This window comes from Lepisma saccharinum, chromosome 26 (genome assembly GCF_977018435.1).
Source record: "Lepisma saccharinum chromosome 26, izLepSacc3.1, whole genome shotgun sequence".
Classification (NCBI taxonomy): Eukaryota; Metazoa; Arthropoda; class Insecta; order Zygentoma; family Lepismatidae; genus Lepisma; species Lepisma saccharinum.
The window spans coordinates 31,467,844-31,492,638 of NC_139254.1; the positions used below are offsets into that span (position 1 = coordinate 31,467,844).

The window sequence follows — 24,795 nt, forward strand, 5'->3', positions numbered from 1 at the left end:
TCAATATTTGAGGGGAGATCATTGTATTGTGTGGCAAGTCTATAAAAGAGAGATCTTTTTTGAATTTCCAGTCTAGGAAGGGTGCTCAGACCGAAGCAACGCGCTACAGGGGGAGTTCCCAACTAAGTGACAAGCGACAGCCTTGAAGCGGCACTTCAGTCTATTAGCAAGCGTTTGCTGCTAATTGTGCGAACAACAGATCTAGGCGACACGATAAGCCACACGTGTCGCTTTGTCGCTTGTGTGTCGCTCAAACTGGGCCATTTCCTCAATAGCTTGCAAAGTGTTGCCGTGGTTTGTTGTTCGCGTATGCGCGATGCAATGAGTGTCTTGATTTAGGGATATTGCGCACTAAAGCGGCACGCGACACTTATCGCTTGAGGATTTCACCAACCGAACGCTGGCCTGTGCTGCCCGTCATGCCTTTACAATGTGAAATGTTGCTCTTGATTGGCTCGTTTCCAAGCGACATGTGTCGCGTCTCGCTTCGGTATGAAAATTGCCTTGGACAGAAGGACCCGTGTCGCTTTGGTGTGAAATCCTCGTATCGTTTGTCGGGTGTCGCTTTGGTCTAAAATCTCCTTGAGAAAACGGTGCAGTCAGAGCTTGTGTCCCTACGGTTCGAAAGGCTGCATTGATTACCGACTGCTCGCTTTCAAGCGGCACTTGTGGTTTGTCGCCTCGGTATGAAATATCTCTCAGGATACTATTTATATTCTAATAACATAGAAAAATAAACTCTAATACACAGTCCAAGACCTGACGTCCGGAATCACATTGCGATGTTTCTTCTTGTGTTACGCACGGATGCTATTTATTTATTCATTTTATTTTACTTTTCTTTCCAAATTAATGCCATTTTGTGACTGCAAATCACTCCACAAGTATAACTGTTTCCATCAATTCACGTACCGCCTTGCAAGACAAACAAATCTACATCATATATTCCAAAAACTAACAAAGCCGCATTACTTTCATAAGAAAATTAGCACCGATACTGATCGCACTGCCATCTATGTTCTCATCCGTCTCGGGAACCAGTTTCTTGGGTCGTTTTCCACACTACGTTTTTCAAGGCGCTGTATCCCAGTTACAGGCCAACGTAATAATATAAAAGTTGAATATGATGATAACAGAGGGCAGTAAGAAAATATTAATGGAAATTAACAAAACTATTTTAGGCTTTAGACAGTAGAGCAACGAAGGCATACAAGTAATTCAAATGTAACACTATACGAAAAGTTGCAAACTCATACACATAACCAGAGTTATAATAGAAGGAAAGTAAGATATTGAATAAAGATCCTGAAGAATATTCAATGAGATATTTCAAGAAATGCAGTACACGATTTAAGTGCAATCTTTTTGATATGGTCTTGGACTTATAATTTTCTTTTATGTCATAGTTATACGTTTGAGTAAAGATGCAGCAAAAATTCATGATTGTCACGTAGAAATCGTAGCTAATAATCGCGACCAGTCTCAATAGCGGATGTTAAAAACTGAAAGGAATGGAGAAATTTCAATGCTCCATTTTAATGAAATCATGGATAAGTAGAAACAAATGTTCTGGATGTTTCAATCGCTCTCGGCCACTGATTTTTGCTTGTAGAAATCAAAATATTGGTCATAATGTAAATGAAATTTGCTAAGGACATACCTTGGTGTATGAGAAGCATAGTGATGTCATTGGAGTTTATAACTTAAATAGTTTAGGAGATATAGCATCAATAAAATGTATTGATAGTTGTCTTTCGATTGTTTCACTTTCACAGACAGAAGGAGGAGACAATCAAAATAATTTGTTTGGCATTAAACTAACATTGCCTCGTCTTCGGTCTTTGAAAACTTTACATCTTTACTTTTGACCGATTGTTGTCTCTCACAGCAAGACATACCGAACTGACCGAAAGAGTTGGTTTACGTTCGTTTCAGTCTGTTCTTTGATACACATATCAGTCCGCCTAATTTTGTTTTCTGAGTCACCAAGATGACCTAGACGAACCGAGAGACAGACTGACACGATAGCCGTACAAAGTGGCTTCTTCACCTTTTCTGATTACTGCCCTAAAACAGAAAACATCATAATAAGTGGTTTTATTGAAATTACACTTTTTGATTGAAATTATGAAAAATAGCATTCAGTTCAATGATTATACCCGTGGGATATTCTGTAATATTCTCTGAGAATGTCATCTTTAAAATGAACTCAATTTTACCAAAACATTCTGTAAACCTAATTTAGCCGATCTCCGTAGCGGACTGGTCAATAAAGCGCGCTACGACGCCAGGCGTCCTGGGTTCGAATCCCAGCCTGGTTATGGATGGTTTTTATGAGTGTTCCTTAATCTCAGTTTCATCAAACGCATCCTCACCGCTTATTCTGTATCTGAGCAAGCTTAGTTTTAGAAATTGGAGGAAAACATGTTACAATGACACAACATTACTTGCATGTTTCGTATCTCAAACCACGAATTCAGAAATCTAACTTTACTGCCTAAATGAGATATTATACCTTCCATAAATATGTAGGAACATAAAATAATTAAAACCATAATTACTTCATAAGCTACACTCACAGTCGGCACGGACCACGTTTTCTTCAGAAGATATATGTTTTTTATATGTAAAAAGTATTTCGGAAAGAGTATTTGCACACAATTTAAACATGCTTTCTATATCTTAATATACCTTTCTCCAAAATAAGGAATAGACAAGATAGTTGGCATATGATCGCTATTATAACGATCACACGTAGCTAATAACCCACCCACACATGAAAGTATCACCGTACATTGAGAGATTATTTATAGCGGTCGCATTATTTATAGCGGTCGCCTGCTCTAGTAGACTTCCTCCCAAGAAAATATTCGTCCTCCCATACGTCTCTGCGCTATTTGTTTCTGACGCCGATAGTGTTCAGAAAGGATGGAAGGTCTTGTAGATGCCTAAAGTATATGAAGAGGAATGTTACAAGATATAAGATAAATAAGATGATGATTGAGATGTTTTAGTAATGATGTTTTAACGTGAAGAACGTTGAAAGAGGGGGGCGACAGAGAAGTGTGTGGGTAGAAGTGATATGAACGTTTATAAGGTGTATAATTATCATTTGAGTTACCTCTTGAAGGAATGGCATAAATAGTGTCTTTGCTGTAACGAAATAATATCATGAGGAGATGCTTGTATGTGAGTGTAGCTTATGAAGTAATTATGGTTTTAATTATTTTATGTTCCTACATATTTATGGAAGGTATAATATCTAAGTTATGCAGTAAAGTTAGATTTCTTAATTCGTGGTTTGAGATTTGTTCAAAAGAATTGGGTTCACTTAACCGACTGTAAAATACTGACAATAAAATAATCAAACATTATATGAATGGATTGAACCTGCCATACACAGCTTCAAAAATATTCACATTTTGCAAATCAAATATATACAAATTTAGCGTGTCTTCATTATTTTATCTCGATTCTACCAGTAATGACAAATGTATATAAAACTTACTTGATGGCTTTCACCATGGACAACCCCATGTGAACACACATCACTGCGTGGTCTGGTTTTTCCCGTGGGGCCCCGCTGATGCAGTAGTAGCAGTCTCCAAGGATCTTGATTCGAAGCTGCTGGTATCTCTGAAAACGAAGGAACAATTGGTAAGATATTTGAGTCAATGTAATGAAGACGTGGAGTTACAGGTTACGTCTAGTTCGCTGCACTTTTTTACTCTGTTTGTAATAGAGTGTCTAGTTCGTTACAAAGTAAACACCGAATCATCTTGTTCGTTGATTTGGGGGTGTGCATCGTTTGAACAGGGGGGTGCGAAGGAGAGCTTGCGAACCTCTTAATTTTCATCCGCACCCCCTATGGAAAACCTATTTTCAGCTGAAAATACTGTTATAACTCTTCACAGACAAAAAACTTAGAATAACAAATACATAGTTTATAGTAACTATGTTGGTTTGTCTTGTGTAGTAGCTGTGCTGTCTAGTGTGGTTGTGTTAATCTTGTGTTGTAGTTGTGCTGTCTAGTATGTTTGTGTAGTAGTTGTTCTGTCTAGTATGTTTGTTTTGTCTTGCGTATTAGTTGTGCTGTCTAATTTGTTTGTGTCTGTCTTGTGTAGTAGTTGTGGTGTGTTTGTGTTTATATTGTGTTATAGTTGTGATGTGTTTGTGTGTGTCTTGTGTAGTAGTTGTGCTGTCTAACGTGTTTGTGTTCGTCTTCTGTAGTAGTTCCTCCATTCATATTGGGGGTTAGGCGTAGAGCTGACAACTCTGCACTGTGAAAAAGCCATGTCAAGAATCAGCAATATAAGGCCATGGATGTTCCCAAGGTAAAATATTCCGGAGGTAATATAGTCCCCCGTTCGGATCTCCGGGTGGGGACTACTTTGGGAGGTCCCTGGACTAAGATCTACGTTAGGAATAAGAATATTAAATTAGGCACCTGGAATGTTCTGAGCCTTTACCGGCCTGGGGCATTTCAGTGTACAGTTAATGAGATAGTTAAGTATAAATTAGATGTAGTAGCTGTACAGGAAGTTAGGTGGCCAGGAGAAGGGAATTGTAAAACTAAAAATTATACTTTTTTCTATGGTGGTACTTAAAATCATAATTTTGGAACAGGCTTTTTCATAAATAATAGCATTATCTCGGCTCTGAAAACAGTAGAATTTATTAATGATAGGATATCATATGCAGTTTTACAGGGTAGGTGGTGTAAAATTATTTTAATAAACATACATGCACCAACGGAAGATAAAGATGATAATACTAAAGATGATTTTTATACAGAGTTAGAACAGGTCTTTGATAAATTTTCTCAGTATGATATGAAAATTCTGTTAGGTGACTGTAATGCACAGATTGGCAAAGAAGAGACATTTAAACCCACGATTGGTAAAGAAAGTCTTCATGAATTAAGTAATGATAATGGTATAAGATTGATTACTTTTGCAACCTCAAAGAATTTAATTGTGAAAAGTACCACTTTTAAACATAAAGATATCCATAAATATACCTGGTCTTCTCCATATGTAAAACTCATAATCAGATAGATCATATTCTCATTGATAAGAGAAGGCATACTAGTATAATTGACGTTCGTACACATAGAGGTGCTGACTGTGCCAGTGACCATTATTTAGTAATTGCTAAATTAAGAGAAAGACTCTCAGTGATAAATCATAAGCAACAAAATCTAAAAGTTATAAAATTTGATACAGGAAAGTTTACTGATGAAAGAATTAAGAAAGATTACCAAATTAAACTGTCAAATAGATTTGATGTTTTGCAGGATTTAAATGATGATGAAAATATACATGAAACAGACGTAAATAAGAATTGGGAGCACATACGTAATGCAATAGAATCAGCAGCTAAAGAAAGTATAGGATACCATAAACCGAGAAAAAGTAAGCCATGGTTTGATAATGAATGTCATAATCTAATAGAAATAAGAAATCAGGCTAGACTTAGGTGGTTAAATAACTCTGATGATACAAATCTAAACAATTATAATAGAATAAAGCGGGAAGTTAATCGCACGTTTAGAAGTAAAAAAAGATATTACTTGAAAAGCAACATTAACGAAATTGAAACAAACAGCAAAAATAAAAATATCAGAAATTTATATAAAGGTGTAAATGAGTTTAGAAAGGGGTGGCAACCTAAAGTAAACTTGATAAAAGATAAAGACGGTGATTATCTTGCTGACCCAAGCGATATTCTAAATAGATGGAAGAACTACTTTAATGACCTTTTAAACGTCCATGTACGAGATAAATCAGAAGTGAATGAAGTCCACACAGCAGAACCTTTAGTTCAAGAACTTAACTTGACTGAAGTTAAAGATGCTATTAAAAGGCTAAAGAATAATATAGCACCTGGCATTGATTTAATACCAGCTGAGTTAATTAAATATGGTGGAAATTTATTAATATATCAAATTCATAAATTAATTTGTTTAATATGGAATAAAGAAGAAATCCCTCAACAGTGGAAAGAATCCATAATTGTTCCTGTGTTTAAAAAAAGGTGATAAAATGAACTGCAATAATTACCGTGGAATTTCTCTACTCTCAACAACATATAAAATATTATCTAACATTCTTTTAACAAGACTAACCCCATATGCTAATGAAATTATAGGTGATTATCAATGTGGATTTAAACGCAACAGATTAACTACAGATCAAATTTTTCACATCAGACAGACACTTGAAAAAAAAAAAGTGGGAATATAATCAAAATGTCCATCAGCTATTCATTGATTTCAAAAAAGCATATGATTCGGTCAAAAGATGGATGTGAAACTTGGTCCCTTACATTGAAAGAGGAACATAAATTACGAGTATTTGAAAATAAAATCCTTAGGAAAATATTTGGACCTAAAAGGGATGAGGAGATAGGTGAGTGGAGAAGGTTACATAATTTAGAACTACATAATTTGTATTCATGTCCAGATATTATTAGAATAATTAAATCAAGAAGACTTAGGTTGGCAGGCCATGTGGCAGAAATGGGAGAGGAAAGAGGAGTTTACAGGATTCTTGTTGGGAAACCTGACGGTAAGAGACCTGTAGGAAGGCCAAGATGGAGGGACAACGTTGAGATGGACCTAAAGGAAATCGGTAGAGATGGAAAAGAGTATATAGATCTTGCTCAAGATAGGGACAGATGGAAGGCCTGTGTTGCTGCAGCCATGAACCATCGGGTTGAAGAAGGCTAGAGAGTTAGTTAGTTATAGCAACTAAACATTTGTTTAAACAGGCGATATACAAATTACATGATTATACATCAGTATTAAATGCTCTTTAGTAATCGTGTATATTTGCTTACTTAACAAAACGTGTTTTTTTTAATATAATTTTACTTTGGAGTGAAAAGGCTTTATTTTATTAAAGAGACGATAAGACAATAAATAGTGTATACGTACTACAGGTAAGCCATTGATACCAACTTGAAAGGGTAGCCGCATTTACTTTACAAGTTGTAGTTGTGGTCAAAGCAAGCAAGAAAAAATAATCAAGTCCTAACAGTTATCAGGTTCACTGCCATATTTTCATGGAAGCCTACTCAAATTTCTTTGGTATTTGATGTAATGGCCAAAGCACACATGCATGCTCAATTTGTTTTCTTTATTTTCAACATTGCACCCCCTAAATTTCATTCCGCACCTGCTCAGCACACCTCGATGATTAATCCTGGCACCGTCGCTGCGTTTGAACTACGTTCTCGGAGCGATAGTGTGGTTATGATCACGTTATTACGTGTTAACCAATCAAATGTACGTTCAAAGCCGCAAACAGGCATTTGTTCCATCTTACGAACACCAATAATGCTTTTCTTGAGTACAGGGTCTAATTGGTCCAACACAGTTTCCTTGCAACAGACTGACACAGGATAGACCAGCACTAGACCTGGTGCCAAAAAGTCAACCGAACTGGACTGGTATACTAACAAGATGGTTGTGCATTTCATTGCATACCTAATTTTTATGCCTCGTTATCATGGAAACCTGTCTAGCAATAGGAAGTTGAATCTACGTTTTAGCCATTGTTGTTGTTTCTATGGAGATGATTTGCTTCAAATGCCCATACCTTCGTTACTATTTAAGAGGGATGGATAGGTGTAGTGGACCAGTCAATAGATTTCTGGGTCTGGTGTGGGACACATCCAGCTGCTAACCGTAACTAAAACTAATTGCTAAGATCTCTAAACCTGGCTATTCCTAGCCTACAATTTCGGTTACTACTAATAATGCATATGTACGTAATTAGGTGAGAATGACTAGCTTTATAGCTCTGAGCAATTAGCAGCTTTATGTGCCTTGCTACGTGGGTTGCGTCCGTAGAGTGGGAAACCTCTCGTCATTTCTTCTTTGTTGCTAATCAGTGGTGATTTATTCATTCTAGTTTTTGTACTTTTAACCACTGTTAATTTTTAAAGAGATTTACCTACGTTTCAGAGGCTGAATCTGCTTCCGTCTTCAGAATAGCGTGTAGTAATATAATGGTTGCCTCTCGTCATTTGATTCGTGAGTAACAGTGCATTCACAGTATGGCGATAGAATCAGAAGATGGTTCTGGGCAAAGGAGGGCGCCTTTCCGCTCAGTACGTCTTACCGTTCAATGCAAGTGTGCACTCCTGCACCGCTGCTTACTAGACGTGGGGCGAAGTTTACAGGAGTGAAGCTCGCACCTCATGAATCGCTCCCTGGCCTTCACAAGTGCGAGCAATGCTCAAGCCTGTGGTACTGAGCATGGTTAATTCGAATAATAGACATGTCTCACTTTCTAATTTAGAGATTACTCCATTCAAATTGAATATTACAAGATGAACAATTCTCAGACGTGAATAGTTTTCTTTAACTTTTAATCTGCCAAGTTTGTGGACCCTTCAAATATTAATTATGCAATTTTAATATTAATACCGTTTTAAATTTATGAACATTACATATAGTAAACGCAACAGTTAGATGAAAGTAAACATTTTCAGATTCACTTGGACGAGTTTATCTTAAATCACTTCTGCTTTTTATCTCTGAAGTTGTTTGAGTTCAATATTTATGTCCAAAATCTTAAAATGAAACGTCTGACTTGTTTGTCCTTGTTACACTATGTTGCTTCACTTAACTCAAAAGTTATATTTGTGTAACACATTAAATAATGTTCTCAATAGATACGTGTAGAGAGAGCATAGAGTAATCAACACATAATAAGTGTACTCGTGAAAATATTTAAAAATCACTTATTTTCTTCAGTTGTTGTTGTTTTAAGTCCACGTTATTCACATATAGCCTAATAGGGATTAATGTGTCTGACAAACTTACAATTCATGATGGGTTAAAACAAGGACATGCATTATCTCCATTGCTCTTTAATTTTGCCTTAGAATATGCTGTTAGGAAAGTAAAAGAAATTAACGAAGGACTAAAATTAAATGGTGTGACTCAGTTGTTAGCATATGCAGATGATGTAGACTTATTAGGGGATGATATAAATACAATTAAAAATAATGATAAAATATTTTTCAAAACCGCTAAAGAGATAGGTTTGGAAGTTAACAAAGAGAAAACTAAATATATGCTTACAGGCCGAAACCAAGAGTTAGGTAATAATCAAAATCTAATTATTGATAACAACTCGTTTGAACCAGTTTCCAAATTCAAATACTTAGAAGTAATATTAACAAGTGAAAATTATATTAAAGAGGAAATAAAAAGTAGGCTTAATTCAGGAAATGCATGTTACTTCTCTCTTCATAAACTTTTGTCTTCTTGTTTAATATCTAAGAAACTAAAAGTTAAAATATACAAAACAGTAATTTTGCCTGTAGTATTATAAGGATGTGAAACTTGGTCCCTTACATTGAAAGAGGAACATAAATTGAGAGAATTTGACAATAAGATACTTAGGAAAATATTTTGACCTAAAAGGGATGAGGGGACAGGTGAGTGGAGAAGGTTACATAATTTAGAACTACATCATTTGTATTCGTGTCCAGATATTATCAGAATAATTATATCAAGAAGACTTAGGGGGCAGGCCATGTGGCACGAATGGGAGAGGAAAGAGGAGTTTACAGGATTCTTGTTGGGAAACCTGATGGTAAGAGACCTGTAGGAAGGCCAAGAGGAAGATGGAGGGACAAGGTTGAGATAGGCCTGAAAGAAATTGGTAGGGATGGAAAAGAGTATATAGATCTTGCTCAGGATAGGGACATATGGAAGGCCTGTGTTGCTGCAGCCATGAACTTTCGGGTTTGAGAAGGATAGGGAGTTAGTTAGTTAGTTAGCCTAATAGGGACTGGATCTGCAGTTTAAAGTGTGATTCGAACTACTTTCAGCCTCCACCTGTTATTGAACCCGAGACCCTTTGATTACAAGGCGATGACGTTACTACTACGCCACAGGTGACGCCACACTTATTTTCTGTGACAAATAGCACATTCAATGATTTTTTTAAAAAATTAATTCATTATGCGTTTCGCGACTAATGCTTACAAATTGATTTCGTTTAATTTACTTCGCTTCTCCTACCACTTTTGGCTACTCGCGAAGATGGCAATGATTGATGATATGATGACACTGCCTTCACCAAGAGCACCCACCAGACCATCATTCGAAACCAGGACCCCTGGCGTAGTAACGCTCATCCTTACTTATTGAAGTGCATTTGTTTCACGTCCCTTTTATACCTCACGACCGTAAGGACTAATGATTATTAGATTAAATTTATTAGGAAACCAACATACATATCCATGACTGTACTTGAACCCTTAACCTTAGGACTATGTGATTATGTTGCGATTCAACAACTCAAAGGGCTCAGTTACCTAAGGCAACCCAGTGTACTTCTCTTACTATTGCTTACTTGTAGTCAATTTTCGACGTAAATACTTAACCCTTTCGGCCCTGACGGTTACATATGTGTACGTCATTGGAATCATTGTTTTGCTGCCGCCCTCTTACAACTACGATGCCGGCGGTTGATTGATGACTTCTGAAGCAGTGTTTGGAACTTGGTTTGGGACCTGGGAGGTGTCGCCACCTCATCTTTTAAGTTAGATAATATATATATTGGGAGAGGTTGCATACATGCTAGGTGCTACTCCTGGTAAGTCCTCATTTATTATTATGAAAATAATTTATTTAATCAATATAATGTGTGTATATTCTAATTTATATGTTTGCTAATACTCATATTTGTATAATCTTTACATAGTTTCCGGTTTCATTGTTTGTGTTATGTGTACTCAGCAGTATTTGTTGACGTACACAAGTGTGCACATCAGGCCTTTAGAGATGTTCTGTGTGCTTGTAAATAGAGTAAAGAATAACTTGATTTGCCCTTGTTTCTTTTACTGCCGGGTGCTAGTAAAACCTAGTAAACACTAATTTGATTGGATTTTGTGTTTGAAATTTTCGATTCAAAGGAATATGGCCACGTATACACATATGTTGGACATAAAAATGACTATTGCATTATCTTATTCATACTGCGTGGGAGTCTCTATTACTCCTTTACATATTTTTTAAAAACAAAAATATAAAATACAGGAAGATAAAAGTGCACGGAGAATATAAATAAAATAATTACATATATTATTCGGATACTAATGTGGGTTAAATTTTATTTACAAAATAAATGTATTTTTATTCCAATTTGTTAGGTAAGGATCATGAGTACATTTTAACCCTAATTTGTATCTGATACTGTGTATGGAACAAAATAAGTACATTTCATATATTTTCTTATATTTCAGGACCTTCACATGACAAAAAAACATCGAGCTAAACCAAAACGTTTTGAATTAGAAGGAAATCGAATACCACTTGAACTGCTTGGAAAATGGCAATTTTTCAGACTGAATCTGCATTGAGAAACAGTGAATTGGGTAATTGCAATGATGTCGATTTGGATGGCCCAAATAGTGATGGAGATTATTCGCAAAAATATAAGCTATATTGCATGTATAAAAACCTACTCAGAATACAACTACAAGGAATTACCATTGAGACCTGTTGTACACAAAAGTGCAATTCTTGTATTTCAAGAAATATAATACTTTCAACAAAAGTGCATGATTTTGTTTTCCTTACCACAAAAAACAAGTATTTTTATGAAACCGAAAAAATCAGGGATGAAAGGGTTAATTTGCAGAATCCTTTAAAAGATTGAAAGAATGTCTGGCGATAGTAAACCATAGGTAGGAGGAGATTGTAAGGGCTCTCAGAAACGACAAAAAACTTAGAGATGGTTTATTATAAGAGGAGGTCCTTATAAGTGGAAGTCAGCAGAGTGTATTCATCATGAATCGTTCACAGCCAAGATGAAACGTCCTTCTCTGGGAATACGTGTCGGTCAGGGCCCTTCAGTTTCCTCTCAAGGCTTTGAAACACGTGGAAGTTCCAAAGCGGGAGTTTCACTCGCTTTCATTGAAAGCAAGTGAAACTTCGCCTTCAGATGCTTCGGATGGCCGCCAAGACCAACTTCCGTGAAACAAATTATTCCGGAATCCTTCTGTTAATTGCGTCCCAGAGGTCTCCTCAAGATGTCAGGTTTACGTCGCAGCTGCTTCCACTTTGGTCATTGTCTCGGCGTTTAAGCTAGGTGCACTTCAAAACAGTTATAGTAGAATGCAAATTAAAATATATTCAAATACGTGGACACCGTGAGAAATTGTGATGTGCTCAAATGAGGTGTTAAAAACTTAGGCGTAGGACATGCCCGACATGTAACCTCACATTTTACTTCTTTCCTGCCTCTATGTTAACCCGCCGATAGTCCGAATCGAAAGTACCCCGAGTAGTATGCTTGCCACTATTCCCTACAGGTGTCAGCTCGAACTCATCCGCCGTTCTCGGGTTTCATGTATTTACTACTTAAACTTTAAAGGTCGCATTCGATTCGTCTTTCCATTTTTTCTAAATACATTGTTATCGATATAATCCCTATTAAATATGTTTTAGATACTATATTAAATAAACATTGCCTGTAAAATGTTAAAGTTGGAATATGATTGCTTAGAGTAGCGCTTAAGCGAGTTTAAGCGCGCACAAGTGGGGCCTCCCACACCTTTCCTCCAATTCTATCTGTTCCGAAGATTCAAATTGCAACAGGACTTTGGTTCCGGAGGTGAAACAGTGCTCTAGGAGGCAGAAGATGTCGTTCCGGGCACCGTCGTAGTTCCAAGTCACCCAAGTTCAAATGTCTGTCTGTTACAAATCGATCATAAAGTCAAAGTTCTTATTAATATTAATCGTCACAATGAATTTAATTTATTTTTAAAATGACGTGTGTGTAGTATTGAAAACAAAAAAACCCACGAATTTTGAAAACAAAAGAGTAAAGATAAAATTGGAATGACTAGAGGGTTGTGTGGATCGGTGCGTATGAATCACAAATGATTAAATTACATATGGTATCGTTAGTAATGAATATTTTAATTCCATGAGAGTACAATAGTATTTTATATTTATTTAGTAAAAATGATAGAAATATACATATTAAAATGGATGATAAAATATAAACAATACTCTACAACCGAGAGCCCTTTTTAAGCATTTACTCTTCAATTATACTGATATTTAGTTTAATATTTGATGCAATTGTCCCTGCCCGCACGAGAGCTACTGAATCTAATTCTCAATTATGTCAGTATTCGTATCACCCTTTAAACTATATAAGTCCAGTGAACTTAATTTTTTTAAAAAAAAAGTACAAAAGAAATATAAATGTAACAGTGAAATGCAGCGTGGTAAAATAACTCGAATTGGTTGGAGATAATCTGAAACGGAACGCTCCGGCTGAAAACCGATCCTTCCAACAACCTCCTGCTACAATTTAATTATGTTCTTTGTTCCACGAAGAGACGCATTCCTCAGGTGGTACACCCTTCTTCCAGAATTGCCAAGCTGAAGGAAGCAGGCATGCGGAAGTTTATAGCCACGAAAGCGGAATGAATTGAATTCTTGAAATTCATTTCCATCTTGAAGTATGAAGCGAGACTTCTAAGGGAGGGTCGACGAAATTCTCCTCCGCCTAACATTCTCTGGGCTAAAATGGCTAGAGCAAAACCCTGGTTACGCTGAACACGTGAGAGCCGGTGTGCATCGTGTACCGTTCTCTCAGCAGCTACAGCATTCGGAATCATTGTGTGCCACAGAACGTTGTAGAATACTAGGCCTCTGGCAAAAAAATTTCTCAGGAGGAGCAGCAGTGCTGAAAGTAGGTAAAACGTGGGGTAATTCCTAGTTAAGAAAATTCTCACAAAGCATCCGCACCACTATTATAATTTGCATAGGCACTAAATCTGCTGTCTTTCACGCCATGGTTTTACACTTCAAGTTCACCATTCGATTTATATGTAGTCTTTCCCGATATCTCTGGTAGGTCAAGTGCACCCCTGCCCCCCTTCTGCGGGCACCCTTTGTAGAATACAACCGTTTGGAGCGTTCGTGCAGAGGCAGTTACAAGTAGGTAACACTCTAGAACAGTGATTCCCAACCGGGGTGCCGCGAGTTCGGCGTAGGGTTGCAGTTTTAGGGATAAACGAAAAAAAAATACATATTATTAGGAAGTGAGCAAAATAAATATTAAGTAAAATTTATTACTCTCATGCCCACAGATGGTGACATTGGACGACCAACTGATAATGATCTTGGTTAACTCTTGGTTCACCAAGAGTGAGGCATCGAGCAAGCCTCCTCTGCTGTGGCGACAATAAAATCTAAAGCAAGATTACCACTGCATAGCCTTGAGGATGATATGCATGTTTCGTTGTCAACATTTGTGCAGTAAGCATCAAGCATCACATTAATAAAACAACACCTTTTTGAGTGATTTTCATTGTAGTAAACTGTATTCTATTCCGCTGTTTGTCCTTTGTATTATCTTCCAATAAATTAATAACATTAGTACTGGATAACATTTAGGATAATCGCGAATATAATGATGATGTGATGAAATTGATGAAGAGACACTCACAAAGAACATCCACCCTCAGGCCTGGAATCAAATCTGGGAGCCCTGGCGTAACACTGTAGAGAATCCGAGTGAAAGTAAAAAAAAAGTAAAAGTAAAGTAAAGTGCTCCCCTGTGCTTAGCACCACGCCATGAAGGCGTATAGGGGGCGTGGGGGTAACGCCCCACACTTTCTTGATCCGGTCATGAGTGGGGGTGATGTGATCAGCATCAGGCCCCTGACCGCCTTTACCCCCCAGGGTTTCCCCCAGGTACCCATGTTATTCGACGCTGGGTGGGCGCCGGGGCCGCTTCCATCGTTAGGAAAGTTCCCGGATTTGAACCGGCCGGGGATCGAACCCGGGACCTTTACCATGGTAGTCAGACGCGTTACGAGTGAAAGTAAGCACAGTAAAAGTGATAGGTATCTCAATATCTCAAGCTCTTCATCACAGTCTAAGCTATAGTTTTTCTCTCGGGATTTCATTGTTCATTTTGAGTTTATATGCAGCCTTGCGTTGCTCTGAAAGAAAGAAGTTTACTCCATGGCAGTACAGCCCTTGATCTGCTAAGCAGCGTTGCATAGGGTGAAGTATGCTCGGTGCATTGGGCCACATTGAATACCTTCGAAACCGGAGTTCTTTATTTCGTTTCATGCTTAGCATTCCTGAGTAGTTTAGTCATTCTACAGCTGGAAGAAAAGTTAAGGATGTGTCAACTAAGGTAGGAGGTATTGTGCATGGTTGGAAGCTTTGAATGGCAAGAGGAGAAGGGAGGTGAAGTGAGTGAGGGGAATGAACTAATGCTTGGAGCAGGAGAGAAAGGTCAATACCTAGGTAGTACATGGTTCCTGAGAGAGAGGATCAGTTGTTGTTTTGGAGAGCGAGAGAAGAGAGTTGAGTTTGGATCTGGGAAGATAGGGTTGATCTCAGGGCCAAGTTGGGTGTGAGTCTGTTGGCCCAACTTCAGGAGACCACTCAGTAATTGGACTCTAACGATTTAAGGACCAGGGAGATGTCATTCGGAGTAAACTTATCGAAAATCTGTTAAGAACTTTCTGTGTGTACGAGGCTAAGGAACACTTATTTGATGACATCTAAAGGACGAGACAGGTAAATCCCTTTTCATAATCATGAACGTGTCGGTTCAGTCGTAAAGGTATTAAAATAAAATTGTGTGCCACCTTTCATTTCAGTGTTTGTTTAGATTATGTTAGTTGCACATCCTTCGGATGCTCTACGGAAGCCTAAACTACTGGTTGGGAAGTAACGCATCCCAAGGTTCGATCCCGGTGCCATTAAGGTAATGTCGAGGGACCCTGAGTTGGTGTAATTCGTGGTGATAAACCGCGCTTAAGAGTGACATTATGCGTGGTAAAGTGCTTGGGTTTCTCATCCATTTTTGGAAGTGCGATGAGGAAATAAGTACGTATTTTACGATTTTATTTTTCAAGTTGTTTCCCAATTGCCTACATGATACTGAATCAACACCGAAATATTTTACCTCCATTGGGATCTGAAGCTGGGTCGCTTGCACCAAAGGTGAGAGTGCTGACCACTTGAGTAGACGAGAGCTCTTTACGTTGACGTACAGAAGATGATCTACTTGCAAGTGTGACAACTGTGTCCATTTTAAACCAGTTCTTTTCTTAACTCTTCTTTATATTTATTTTAAATTTCATCTAATCATCGACACTAGATACGATAAGTCATTTTCCTTTCGTTATTAGAAATTGCTTCTCTAGCATATTAAACTAAAGAAAACGGTACAAAATGAATGAACGTAAATTGAATCGACAGATTTAAGAAGGGAATGAAGACCAAAAAATGGCAAAATGACCTTTTGTACTCGGCATCAGCGTAAAGCATCGCTCTACACGTGAGTGTGAAGAAAGATATAAAAATCAGCCCCTAAAGAAAGATAAAGAACCCTGAAATCAACGTAAGGTGTAAGAAGGAAATTAATACAGGACCTATTTTACAGTTTTTTTTATTTCCCACAAATTTACTTTATGGACTTATTCAATTCTTAAACCTGCCGATTTAATTAAAATGAAGAAGAGAAGTACACCCAAGAAATATCTGCTTTTATCGTAACTCGGGCAGGAAAAAGTTTCAAAAAGTTCTTTAAATTCGAATTTTATACCAGGAGATACTAGGCATTTTGTAAAGAGTTAACTGGAAAATTAACACCACCAAACTTGTAATTTCTGTTGACGTCCAACTATCATATACAATGAACTTGACAGTTTTTTAAAAATATTGAGATCTAAACTAAGTAATGTAATTTGAATGATTCAGTTTCAAAAATAGACTATAGAGATACGTATTTGTGTAGAATGTAACTGCAATTTATATTCATTATCTATCTTTAAGCAAGATGAAATATCATAATTTATATTTGTATGTTTTGTTTCTTACATGTGTCAGCATGAGTGCGACTCTTCTTACACCGCACGTTCTTTACCGTTGGAAATATAAAGTTATTTATATTTTCCAATGTCTGGAAATTTGAGTTTCAAATAATGTCATAAAAGAGTAACTTGCCTTTTTATGTACATCTTTAGATCTCACGTTTGCGTTTTTGATTTGTGGCGAAATGGAGTACAAATGAACGGTATGCATTATTATTTAATGCTATTAAAAACTTGTTAGGTTGAATTCTGAAAGTGATGATTTAGTACAAGCAATTTGTATTATACATTTAAGTATCATAATTGATTACAAGCGAAATAAACTATATAAATTCGTCAAAACTTTGATTCGAATTTTCTTTGTAATGAATATGTACAATCAACAACAATAAAAAAATGGAAACTTTGATCCTTAAATGGCGTTATGTGTATTGCCTAACTATCCTGCTGTGGCGGAACTTACCATTACGAATTCGCAGGAAAGCGAGTATTTCAGTATGTAAGTTTCCCATTTATATTGCTGGCAACTGTACATGACACTCGATGTTAGACAGTATGTTTACTTTTTATTCTAGTCACAGCAGGGAGAGCTGACAAAGTGATTACACGAAGAAAATGGTATTTTAACGGTAGAGTAATTTTGGTAACTTATAAAGACGGGTACTCGAACAGGAAGCATGGTTTTTCTTGTAAATTACGTGGTAATGTCAACACGTTTTCCTATCTATCAGTCTATGGTGAATGCAAGATGTTCCTTCGATCCCCGATCCTTCAGACACGCAGTGATATTAGAATAGGGTAAACATAATATTTTGACTCAAAAACGGGACATCCCAAGGAGAGCTGTTAACATCAACCTAATTAGGTTAGGCCTAATTAGAGAATTAGTGTTATTATTAACCTATCATTATTATTAGTTATTAAAGTATGGATCCTATAAATACATTATACATCATAAACAATATCTATACAAAATATGATCTCCCGTTGTCAAAAGAGTATTAATTATTATAAGCTCGGCAAGACTTACATAGTGTTTTTATGGGTGCGATCAATCGTTTGTGTTGGTCCTACCCTAAAGCTGAGTAGTGCCAGAAGTATTTATCAGAAGAAGGAATCTTCTTGAGAACAACTTTATTCTTCACTAACCGTTCATGAAACTCCCCGAAAAATTTACCTCACATATCTAACACTAAACGCGGGATTTGTCTTTTGAATTTGTCTAGACGCAGGAATTTATTTTTTCAAGACTGGTCATGATAAAAATTGTTAAATAAATTCTATAATAATTCAAGAATTTTTGTATGAAATGTCAATCAGTTTTAGACTTGGTTTTCAAGTTAACTCCTAGACTTTTATAAAACGGGACAAATGATGTATTTCTAATAATATTGACGGGACGACCAGACACTATTCTGAAACGGGACTGGGCCGGTTAAAACAGGACGTATGGCCACCTTATATTGTGTGTTGCATTATTTTTAATTTTCTTATTCTTTTTTTCATATTACGTCACTTTTTAATATTTTGTGTTAATCGTAAGATGAGAGCGAAAGATGAATTGATGAGTGGATGATGATACAAACACAGTGCGTTACTTTGGTTCAAACCCCGGACATCTGGCGTCATAGTGCTTTCCGCTTACCATTCAGCCAAGGAGACCGGTGAATTATTAACGTTGTTATAATAATAATAATGCCGGCGCATTGTTATTAACGTACTATGTAAGGTGACCCTTGTTCAGTGTCACAATTAGTTACTCGGCCTGCATTTAAAAAGTTTGGTTACAATTCTCTATTGCATTTTCAAGGCATATGAGGTTTTCTATCCAACCACTTATTATGTGATTCGATTCTTTGAAATACCATTTCAAAGTGTAGGAAGGGAAAATATACATAATTAATTAACTTCTGACAATAGTTTTGTGCATTATCCTGAAAACTAAGTACATGAATTAATACATATTATTACCAATTTGAAGAATTAACATAGCTATTAAGAATATCTGATCAAGTGTAATTATATGTTTACGTCTTCTCAATATTAACTGCAGTCATCCAGAAAAGATGGTGCAGGTTATTTTTGTAGCAATCTGACAGTGAAGATAATTTATCTAGCAGAGTGAGATATGCCACGTGGTGTAACATGAAGTAATGGTTGAACCTCATTCCCGTTGGCTTTGTCACATGAAATGCAGATAAAGCTATTTGCTAAGTAAATAACATCCTCATATCTCTATTTATCTTTTCTTTTTATCTCCTTCAAAATATTTGACAATATTATCTTAGTAATTCTTTTGCAAATTCACCTAAAAATATGGTGTGCAAATATCAGTAGGTGTCTCTTTGTGTGTATATATAAAAGAGTGACTGAATACATATCCGCTACTGGAACACATTTAATCTTATCACAACATAAAACAATCAGTGTGATTACACGACCAAGAATATTGACAAATCAAAACAAATTTGTATTCTTGAAGGTATAATTTTTATATCAAATTTCAACTCTAAAAACTTGCACTAGTGTTGTATATTTTAGTAACGGTGGTCAAATGTTTTCACCAAAATATTAAATATTGCTCAACAAAAGAAAGACCCAGATTTCAGGTTTTACAGAGATTTTATAATATTTTGTAATATTTATTATATCATACTGCAGATTAAAATTAAGAATGTGAACTTTAATGTTGAATGACTAAATAAGTATTATTAGCATACACAAAAGGGTAATGTTACAGGGGCAGGATATTCTCGTCGGTTCGGGGTTCAGACCTTTAGTAGGGTGGAATTAGAATAGAACCCGAAAGTAATTACTACATAAATGATATTTTGGAGTGTTGTTCATCTTCTTAAGGGTAACGTGTAGTCAGAAAGCCAAAACCGTACGCCTTGGGGAAAAATATATCAAAGGAACAATAAGAGGGACTAAATGGGCTATGTTATGAATATTATGTATAATACTTGTTACTATAAAACCTTATCAGAAGGTTATTACGTATCCACATATTGTATCAGTAGCTGAAATGTGTTATGAAAAACTAAATATGCTGACCAAGGCAGTAATTTATTTTATTAAAAACATAAACTAAACGTAACGTTTCAACCTTCTAGCAAGGTCTTCTTTATGTTTTTAATAAAATAAATTACTGCCTTGGTCAGCATATTTAGTTTTTCATAATCATGGAAACAAGGCTTAATGGTGTTATAACTGAAATGTGTTACATATAAATGTATGAAGGTATACTAGAGCGTAAAATTCGAATTGTAGGAGTACAGAGTGGTACGTAAGTCACATTGCACATGGTACGGAATGAGGAAACAATGATCGAAAGAGTTTGCTGATAGTGATATTTCGTGATCACTGATATAACTTGACAAGTTTAAAAACAAGACGCTGCAGATAGCTGTTGCGCACCTCACACTACATTTCCCTACTCCCTTCTCCGCGGCGACGTTGGTTCGCCATGTTGCAACCTGGAGTCTGATGTCTGAGGATTTTCAACGAAACTTGTATTCGCTTTTTATGGGCTGTGTTCTACCTGTCGGAGTACAGAAATGCAGCTCACCTTTCGCCAACGACACTTTTTCCTTCTTTTAAAACTTGAGAAATCATCCATTTAGATACTCCCATGCCGGCGCTTGTGGACTCGACAACATTATACCTGAGTTTATGTAACTACCTTCTGATTTCGCAACTATGTTGCAACATTGTAAACAATTTCTCTGGCCTGTCCTCTAAGGGGCTTTCCAGAGCAGATTGTGGATTTCGTTTGCCCCGGCATATTTTGATTTTTGCATTTCAAAAATATGCAGCCAAGAGTAAAGAGCAAGAACATTTCAATGCTTTAAAAAAGAACACAGGCAAGCATGTTATCAGATTGCCTTCTCGTAGTGATAGTTGTACGATAAACAAAATAACGCCCACCCTACTCGGCTTAAAAAAGAAAAAAAACAGGTCACTTCTCGATGTCGCATTCAAAAAATGAAGTCATTCGCCCAGTAGTTTATCTTTGTAGTAAACATTAACGGCGTGCGTAATACTACAGTTTACGATCCATGCAACTCACGCATTTTCAAAGACTGGATTAAATCAAATGAACCACTGATAAACTGATATAATATGAGCAGGCACCGTCAACCTACACAGTAAAAATCGTTTATCATATTTGTTTTAGCTTAATTTTGCTGAGTTGGCACCACTGGTACTCTCAAGGCCAGACCAGTACGTAGAGGAGTGGTTGAGAGGATGACGTAATAGGAAGTGCTCCGCAGCGATCTGCGCATATTGTGACTTAACTTGTCAGGTTATAGGTTGGCGGTGTCATTAGATCTTGCTATGGTAAGGACATGGTATACTATTAACAACCGACAGACCAAGCGTGATTGCGGCTGTTTGAGTGAATTTGCGCCACCCTGTATTAAAGTGAAAAAACAAATACATTGGAATGGTATGTGAGAATAGGTGTAACATGGAGGTTGCAAGGGGACATTTGCCCCCCGCCACCAAAATGGTAATGTTTATGAAAATGTACAAGTTAATGGCAATTTTGTTAACCTTCTGGAACCTTAGGAGCAAAGTAAATATGAATGTTTTTGTAATTTTTCAAATGTATTTTTTTTATCAAACTAGTCGTGCATGGTGCTTTTATTAGTTTGAAAATTTATTAATTCTTCCCCTCAGAGTTATGAATTCCGTTACCTGATTAGTTTGGTGGAAAGGTACTCCCAGCTTTGGGAATCGAATCTGAATTGATAGGTACCGGAATAAATTACTATATCTAAGCAACTGAACCGATGTGGCAAGATCGTAATGAATACAAAACTAGAGCTAGAGCATCAAGTTTACAATGAAGTAGCAGGGATATACGAGGGGTGATCAGGTTGCTCCGACCCTAACATAGAAGGAATGACGTTATGATTGATTTTTTTTATTTTGTTATTGTTTAGTGATCCTTTATATGCTTTCATTCTGAATTGCAAGTCAGAGTAACGTAGAGTTTTCTTTTTACAGGGGTTTAACTGAGTGAAGTTGTGTCAATGTGCCAGAATGGAGAAAACTGAGGTGAGAGCGGTGATCAAATATTTTGTGAAGAAGAAGTGGACGGTATCCAAAATTCTTGAGAACTTGGTGGATAAACTAGGGGACACTGCTCCTTCACACAGTATGGTGAAGAGATGGTTTCATGAGTTTAATTGTGGGAGAGAGTCGTGTGAGGATGAACATGCAGGTGGAGCACCAAAAAACTGTCATGACAACCGAAAACATTAACAAAGTCCACAATATCGTGTTGGAGGATTGTCGAGTCACTATCCGTCATGTTGCTGAGACGTGTGGCCTTTCATATGGCACTGTGCAAAACATAATTAGCCGGGAATTGCAAATGAAAAAATGTTGCAACATGGGTCCCTCGAAACCTCATCCCAGATCAGAAGCGTACCCGAGTGCTCATCAGTCAAGAACTTCTTGACAAGTTTCGTGCTGATATAGACGATTTCCTTGCCAGATTTGTAACTATGGATGAAACATGGGTCATCACTGCGGCCCAGAAACAAAATCACGAAGCATGGAGTGGAAACACCTACATTCTCCACCAACGAAGAAGTTCAAGGTGCAAACGTCAGCCAAGAATGTGATGGCCTCAATTTTCTGGGACTGCAAGGGTGTCCTTCTTGTGGACTATCTACAAAGAGGCCAAACCATCACTGGCACATACTACAGTAACCTATCAAGAAATTATGTGATTCCATCAAGAAAAAAGAGGCGTGGGATGTTGACCTGTGGTGTGCTCCTTCACCAGGACAATGCACCTGTTCACACCTCACGCATTGCGAGGGCTGCTATCGCAGATGCATCGTTTGAATTGCTGCCCCACCCACCCTATTCCCCAGATTTGGCCCCCAGTGATATCCATTTGTTAAAACATTTGAAGAATGATATTCGTGGGCAAAAAATTTCTGATGATTCTGAGGTGATAAGGGCTGTGGACTCATGGTTGGAGGACCAGTCGGAAGATTTTTTTTGCAAGGTATCCAGGCGTTGGAGCACCGATGTGAGAAGTTCATTGGAGTTGCAAGGGAGTGTGTTGAAAAAAAATGAAACCCTATTGCCGCTCTTTCTATGTTAGGGTCAGAGCAACGTGATCGCCCGTCGTATATACCTAGATTATGGAAGTGTGTTTGTTTTGTCTCCGTTCTCAGGCGATCATATACTAACCTCTCCCTGCCCCCTATAATTTATTCCTCTATCGATAACATTGAAGGAAACATAGTTGCATGCTGCATATACGTAGAAGATGAATACCATGCGAGCGACAAAATTAGACACACTGTTGTGTCAAAGATCCTTACAAAAACTTATGTTTAAGTGAAATATTGAACGAGCTCTACCTCAATATAGCTACTTAACCTGTGCACATGCGCACAGAAAACCACCTTACGTCTATTAGAACAACTATCCTGAACTACATCCAAACTGTTTGTGGCTCTGTCGACTCACAGATCTGCATGTTTCAGGGATTTAAGATGTAATGGTGGTTTTTAGTATATCCATGAACACGAAAATTGACACCGTTTTATTCCTTTACCCATAGTTTTTGATCTACAGCTACCACGTCATAAATATGTATTATACGCAAATTCACTTTGTCTTGTCTGCGTGTTTTGTGAACGTTCCGCTTAATAGAGTTTCGTGCTTTGTTTTGTTGTAAGTGTGTAGGTGTAGCAACGATGTTTCCCTGATGCTATGCCAGTAATTTCAGATGCAGGGGTGACATTATCGGCAGTGACCTGGCATATGTTTCCAGTATATTTGCAAAATTATTCCAAGGTGAAAGAAGGTGTATTTGTAGGCACAGATGTAAGAAAGTTAATCAAGGATGAATATTTTGAAACTACAATGACACATATTGAAAAGCAGGTATAGGTGAGTTCATGTACTTACACATTTTCTAGGAAAGCAACAACATTCCGAAAACAGGAAAATGGTCATAACAATATTGAAAAACTCCAAAAAATTGGGATGTGTCCCAAGTTACATCTATTGCATTCCCATTCAAAAAACTTTCCAGCGAATGTTGATGACACAAGTGAGTAGAGTGGTGAAATATTTCACCAGAAGATGAAGAAAATGGAAGAGCGTTATCAAAGTCGTTGTGTGTGTGTGTACACGTTAGGAGACTACTGTTGGTCTATAAAGAGAGAGGAAGGTGATGAGATTTATAAACGAAAGTCCACCAGACGATCTTTCAAAACAAAAGGGCTCATTTTCGAAGTGTAATGCTAACTTGCAACGTGCCTGACAAGTGAACTGCAATGTTGGACTTAAACAAACTCACTCACACTCTCACTTTATCACATTTATTAACATAATGTCATATGTAATGTGGTGTTGTATATTTTGTAATGCACTGTCAGTAACATAACGTCATTATCTGTACTGCGGTGCATAGTTTGCAATGTTGTGTCTATCCACTTTCAATTATGCTTTTTGATGGTATTTGATGTAAGAGAACTAAACATATTTTCAAAGCAACACTCCAACTTCTTCAATTGCATGCTTTTCCACCAAAGAAACTCACTACTCCAACTGAACACTTGTACAAAAGTTATTGCATGAACACATATTATTATGAACGAGAACAGGTATAGTAATGACGATGATGATGACTATGACTATTGTTATGATGACTCTGACTATTGTTATGGCACTTCCTGATATTCTGGCAACTAAATGTATGTGTGTGTTTGCACCTATGCATTTGTTGCTGTTTTAGAGTGAATAAAAGCTACTTATCAGCATTGACAGAAGCCTTATACTCTATTTCATGATTGTGATGATGATGATGATGATTGTGAAGAAACCTTACGCCATGGTGAGGAAAGGATGCCATTTTCGAACTCAGCGTGGTCGAAT

At 37.1% G+C, this 24,795-nt stretch overlaps 1 protein-coding gene across 1 annotated transcript in view; it reads right to left on the reverse strand.

Annotated features, from left to right (window-relative positions):
* The window catches only part of Ac3 (Adenylate cyclase 3), a 568,126-nt gene that overhangs the window by 218,774 nt on the left and 324,557 nt on the right, over positions 1–24,795 (reverse strand). Inside the window, exon 5 of the mRNA XM_083112151.1 lies at positions 3,509–3,636. Within this exon, the coding sequence (XP_082968277.1) occupies positions 3,509–3,636 (128 nt within the window). The remainder of the gene's footprint in view (positions 1–3,508; positions 3,637–24,795) is intronic.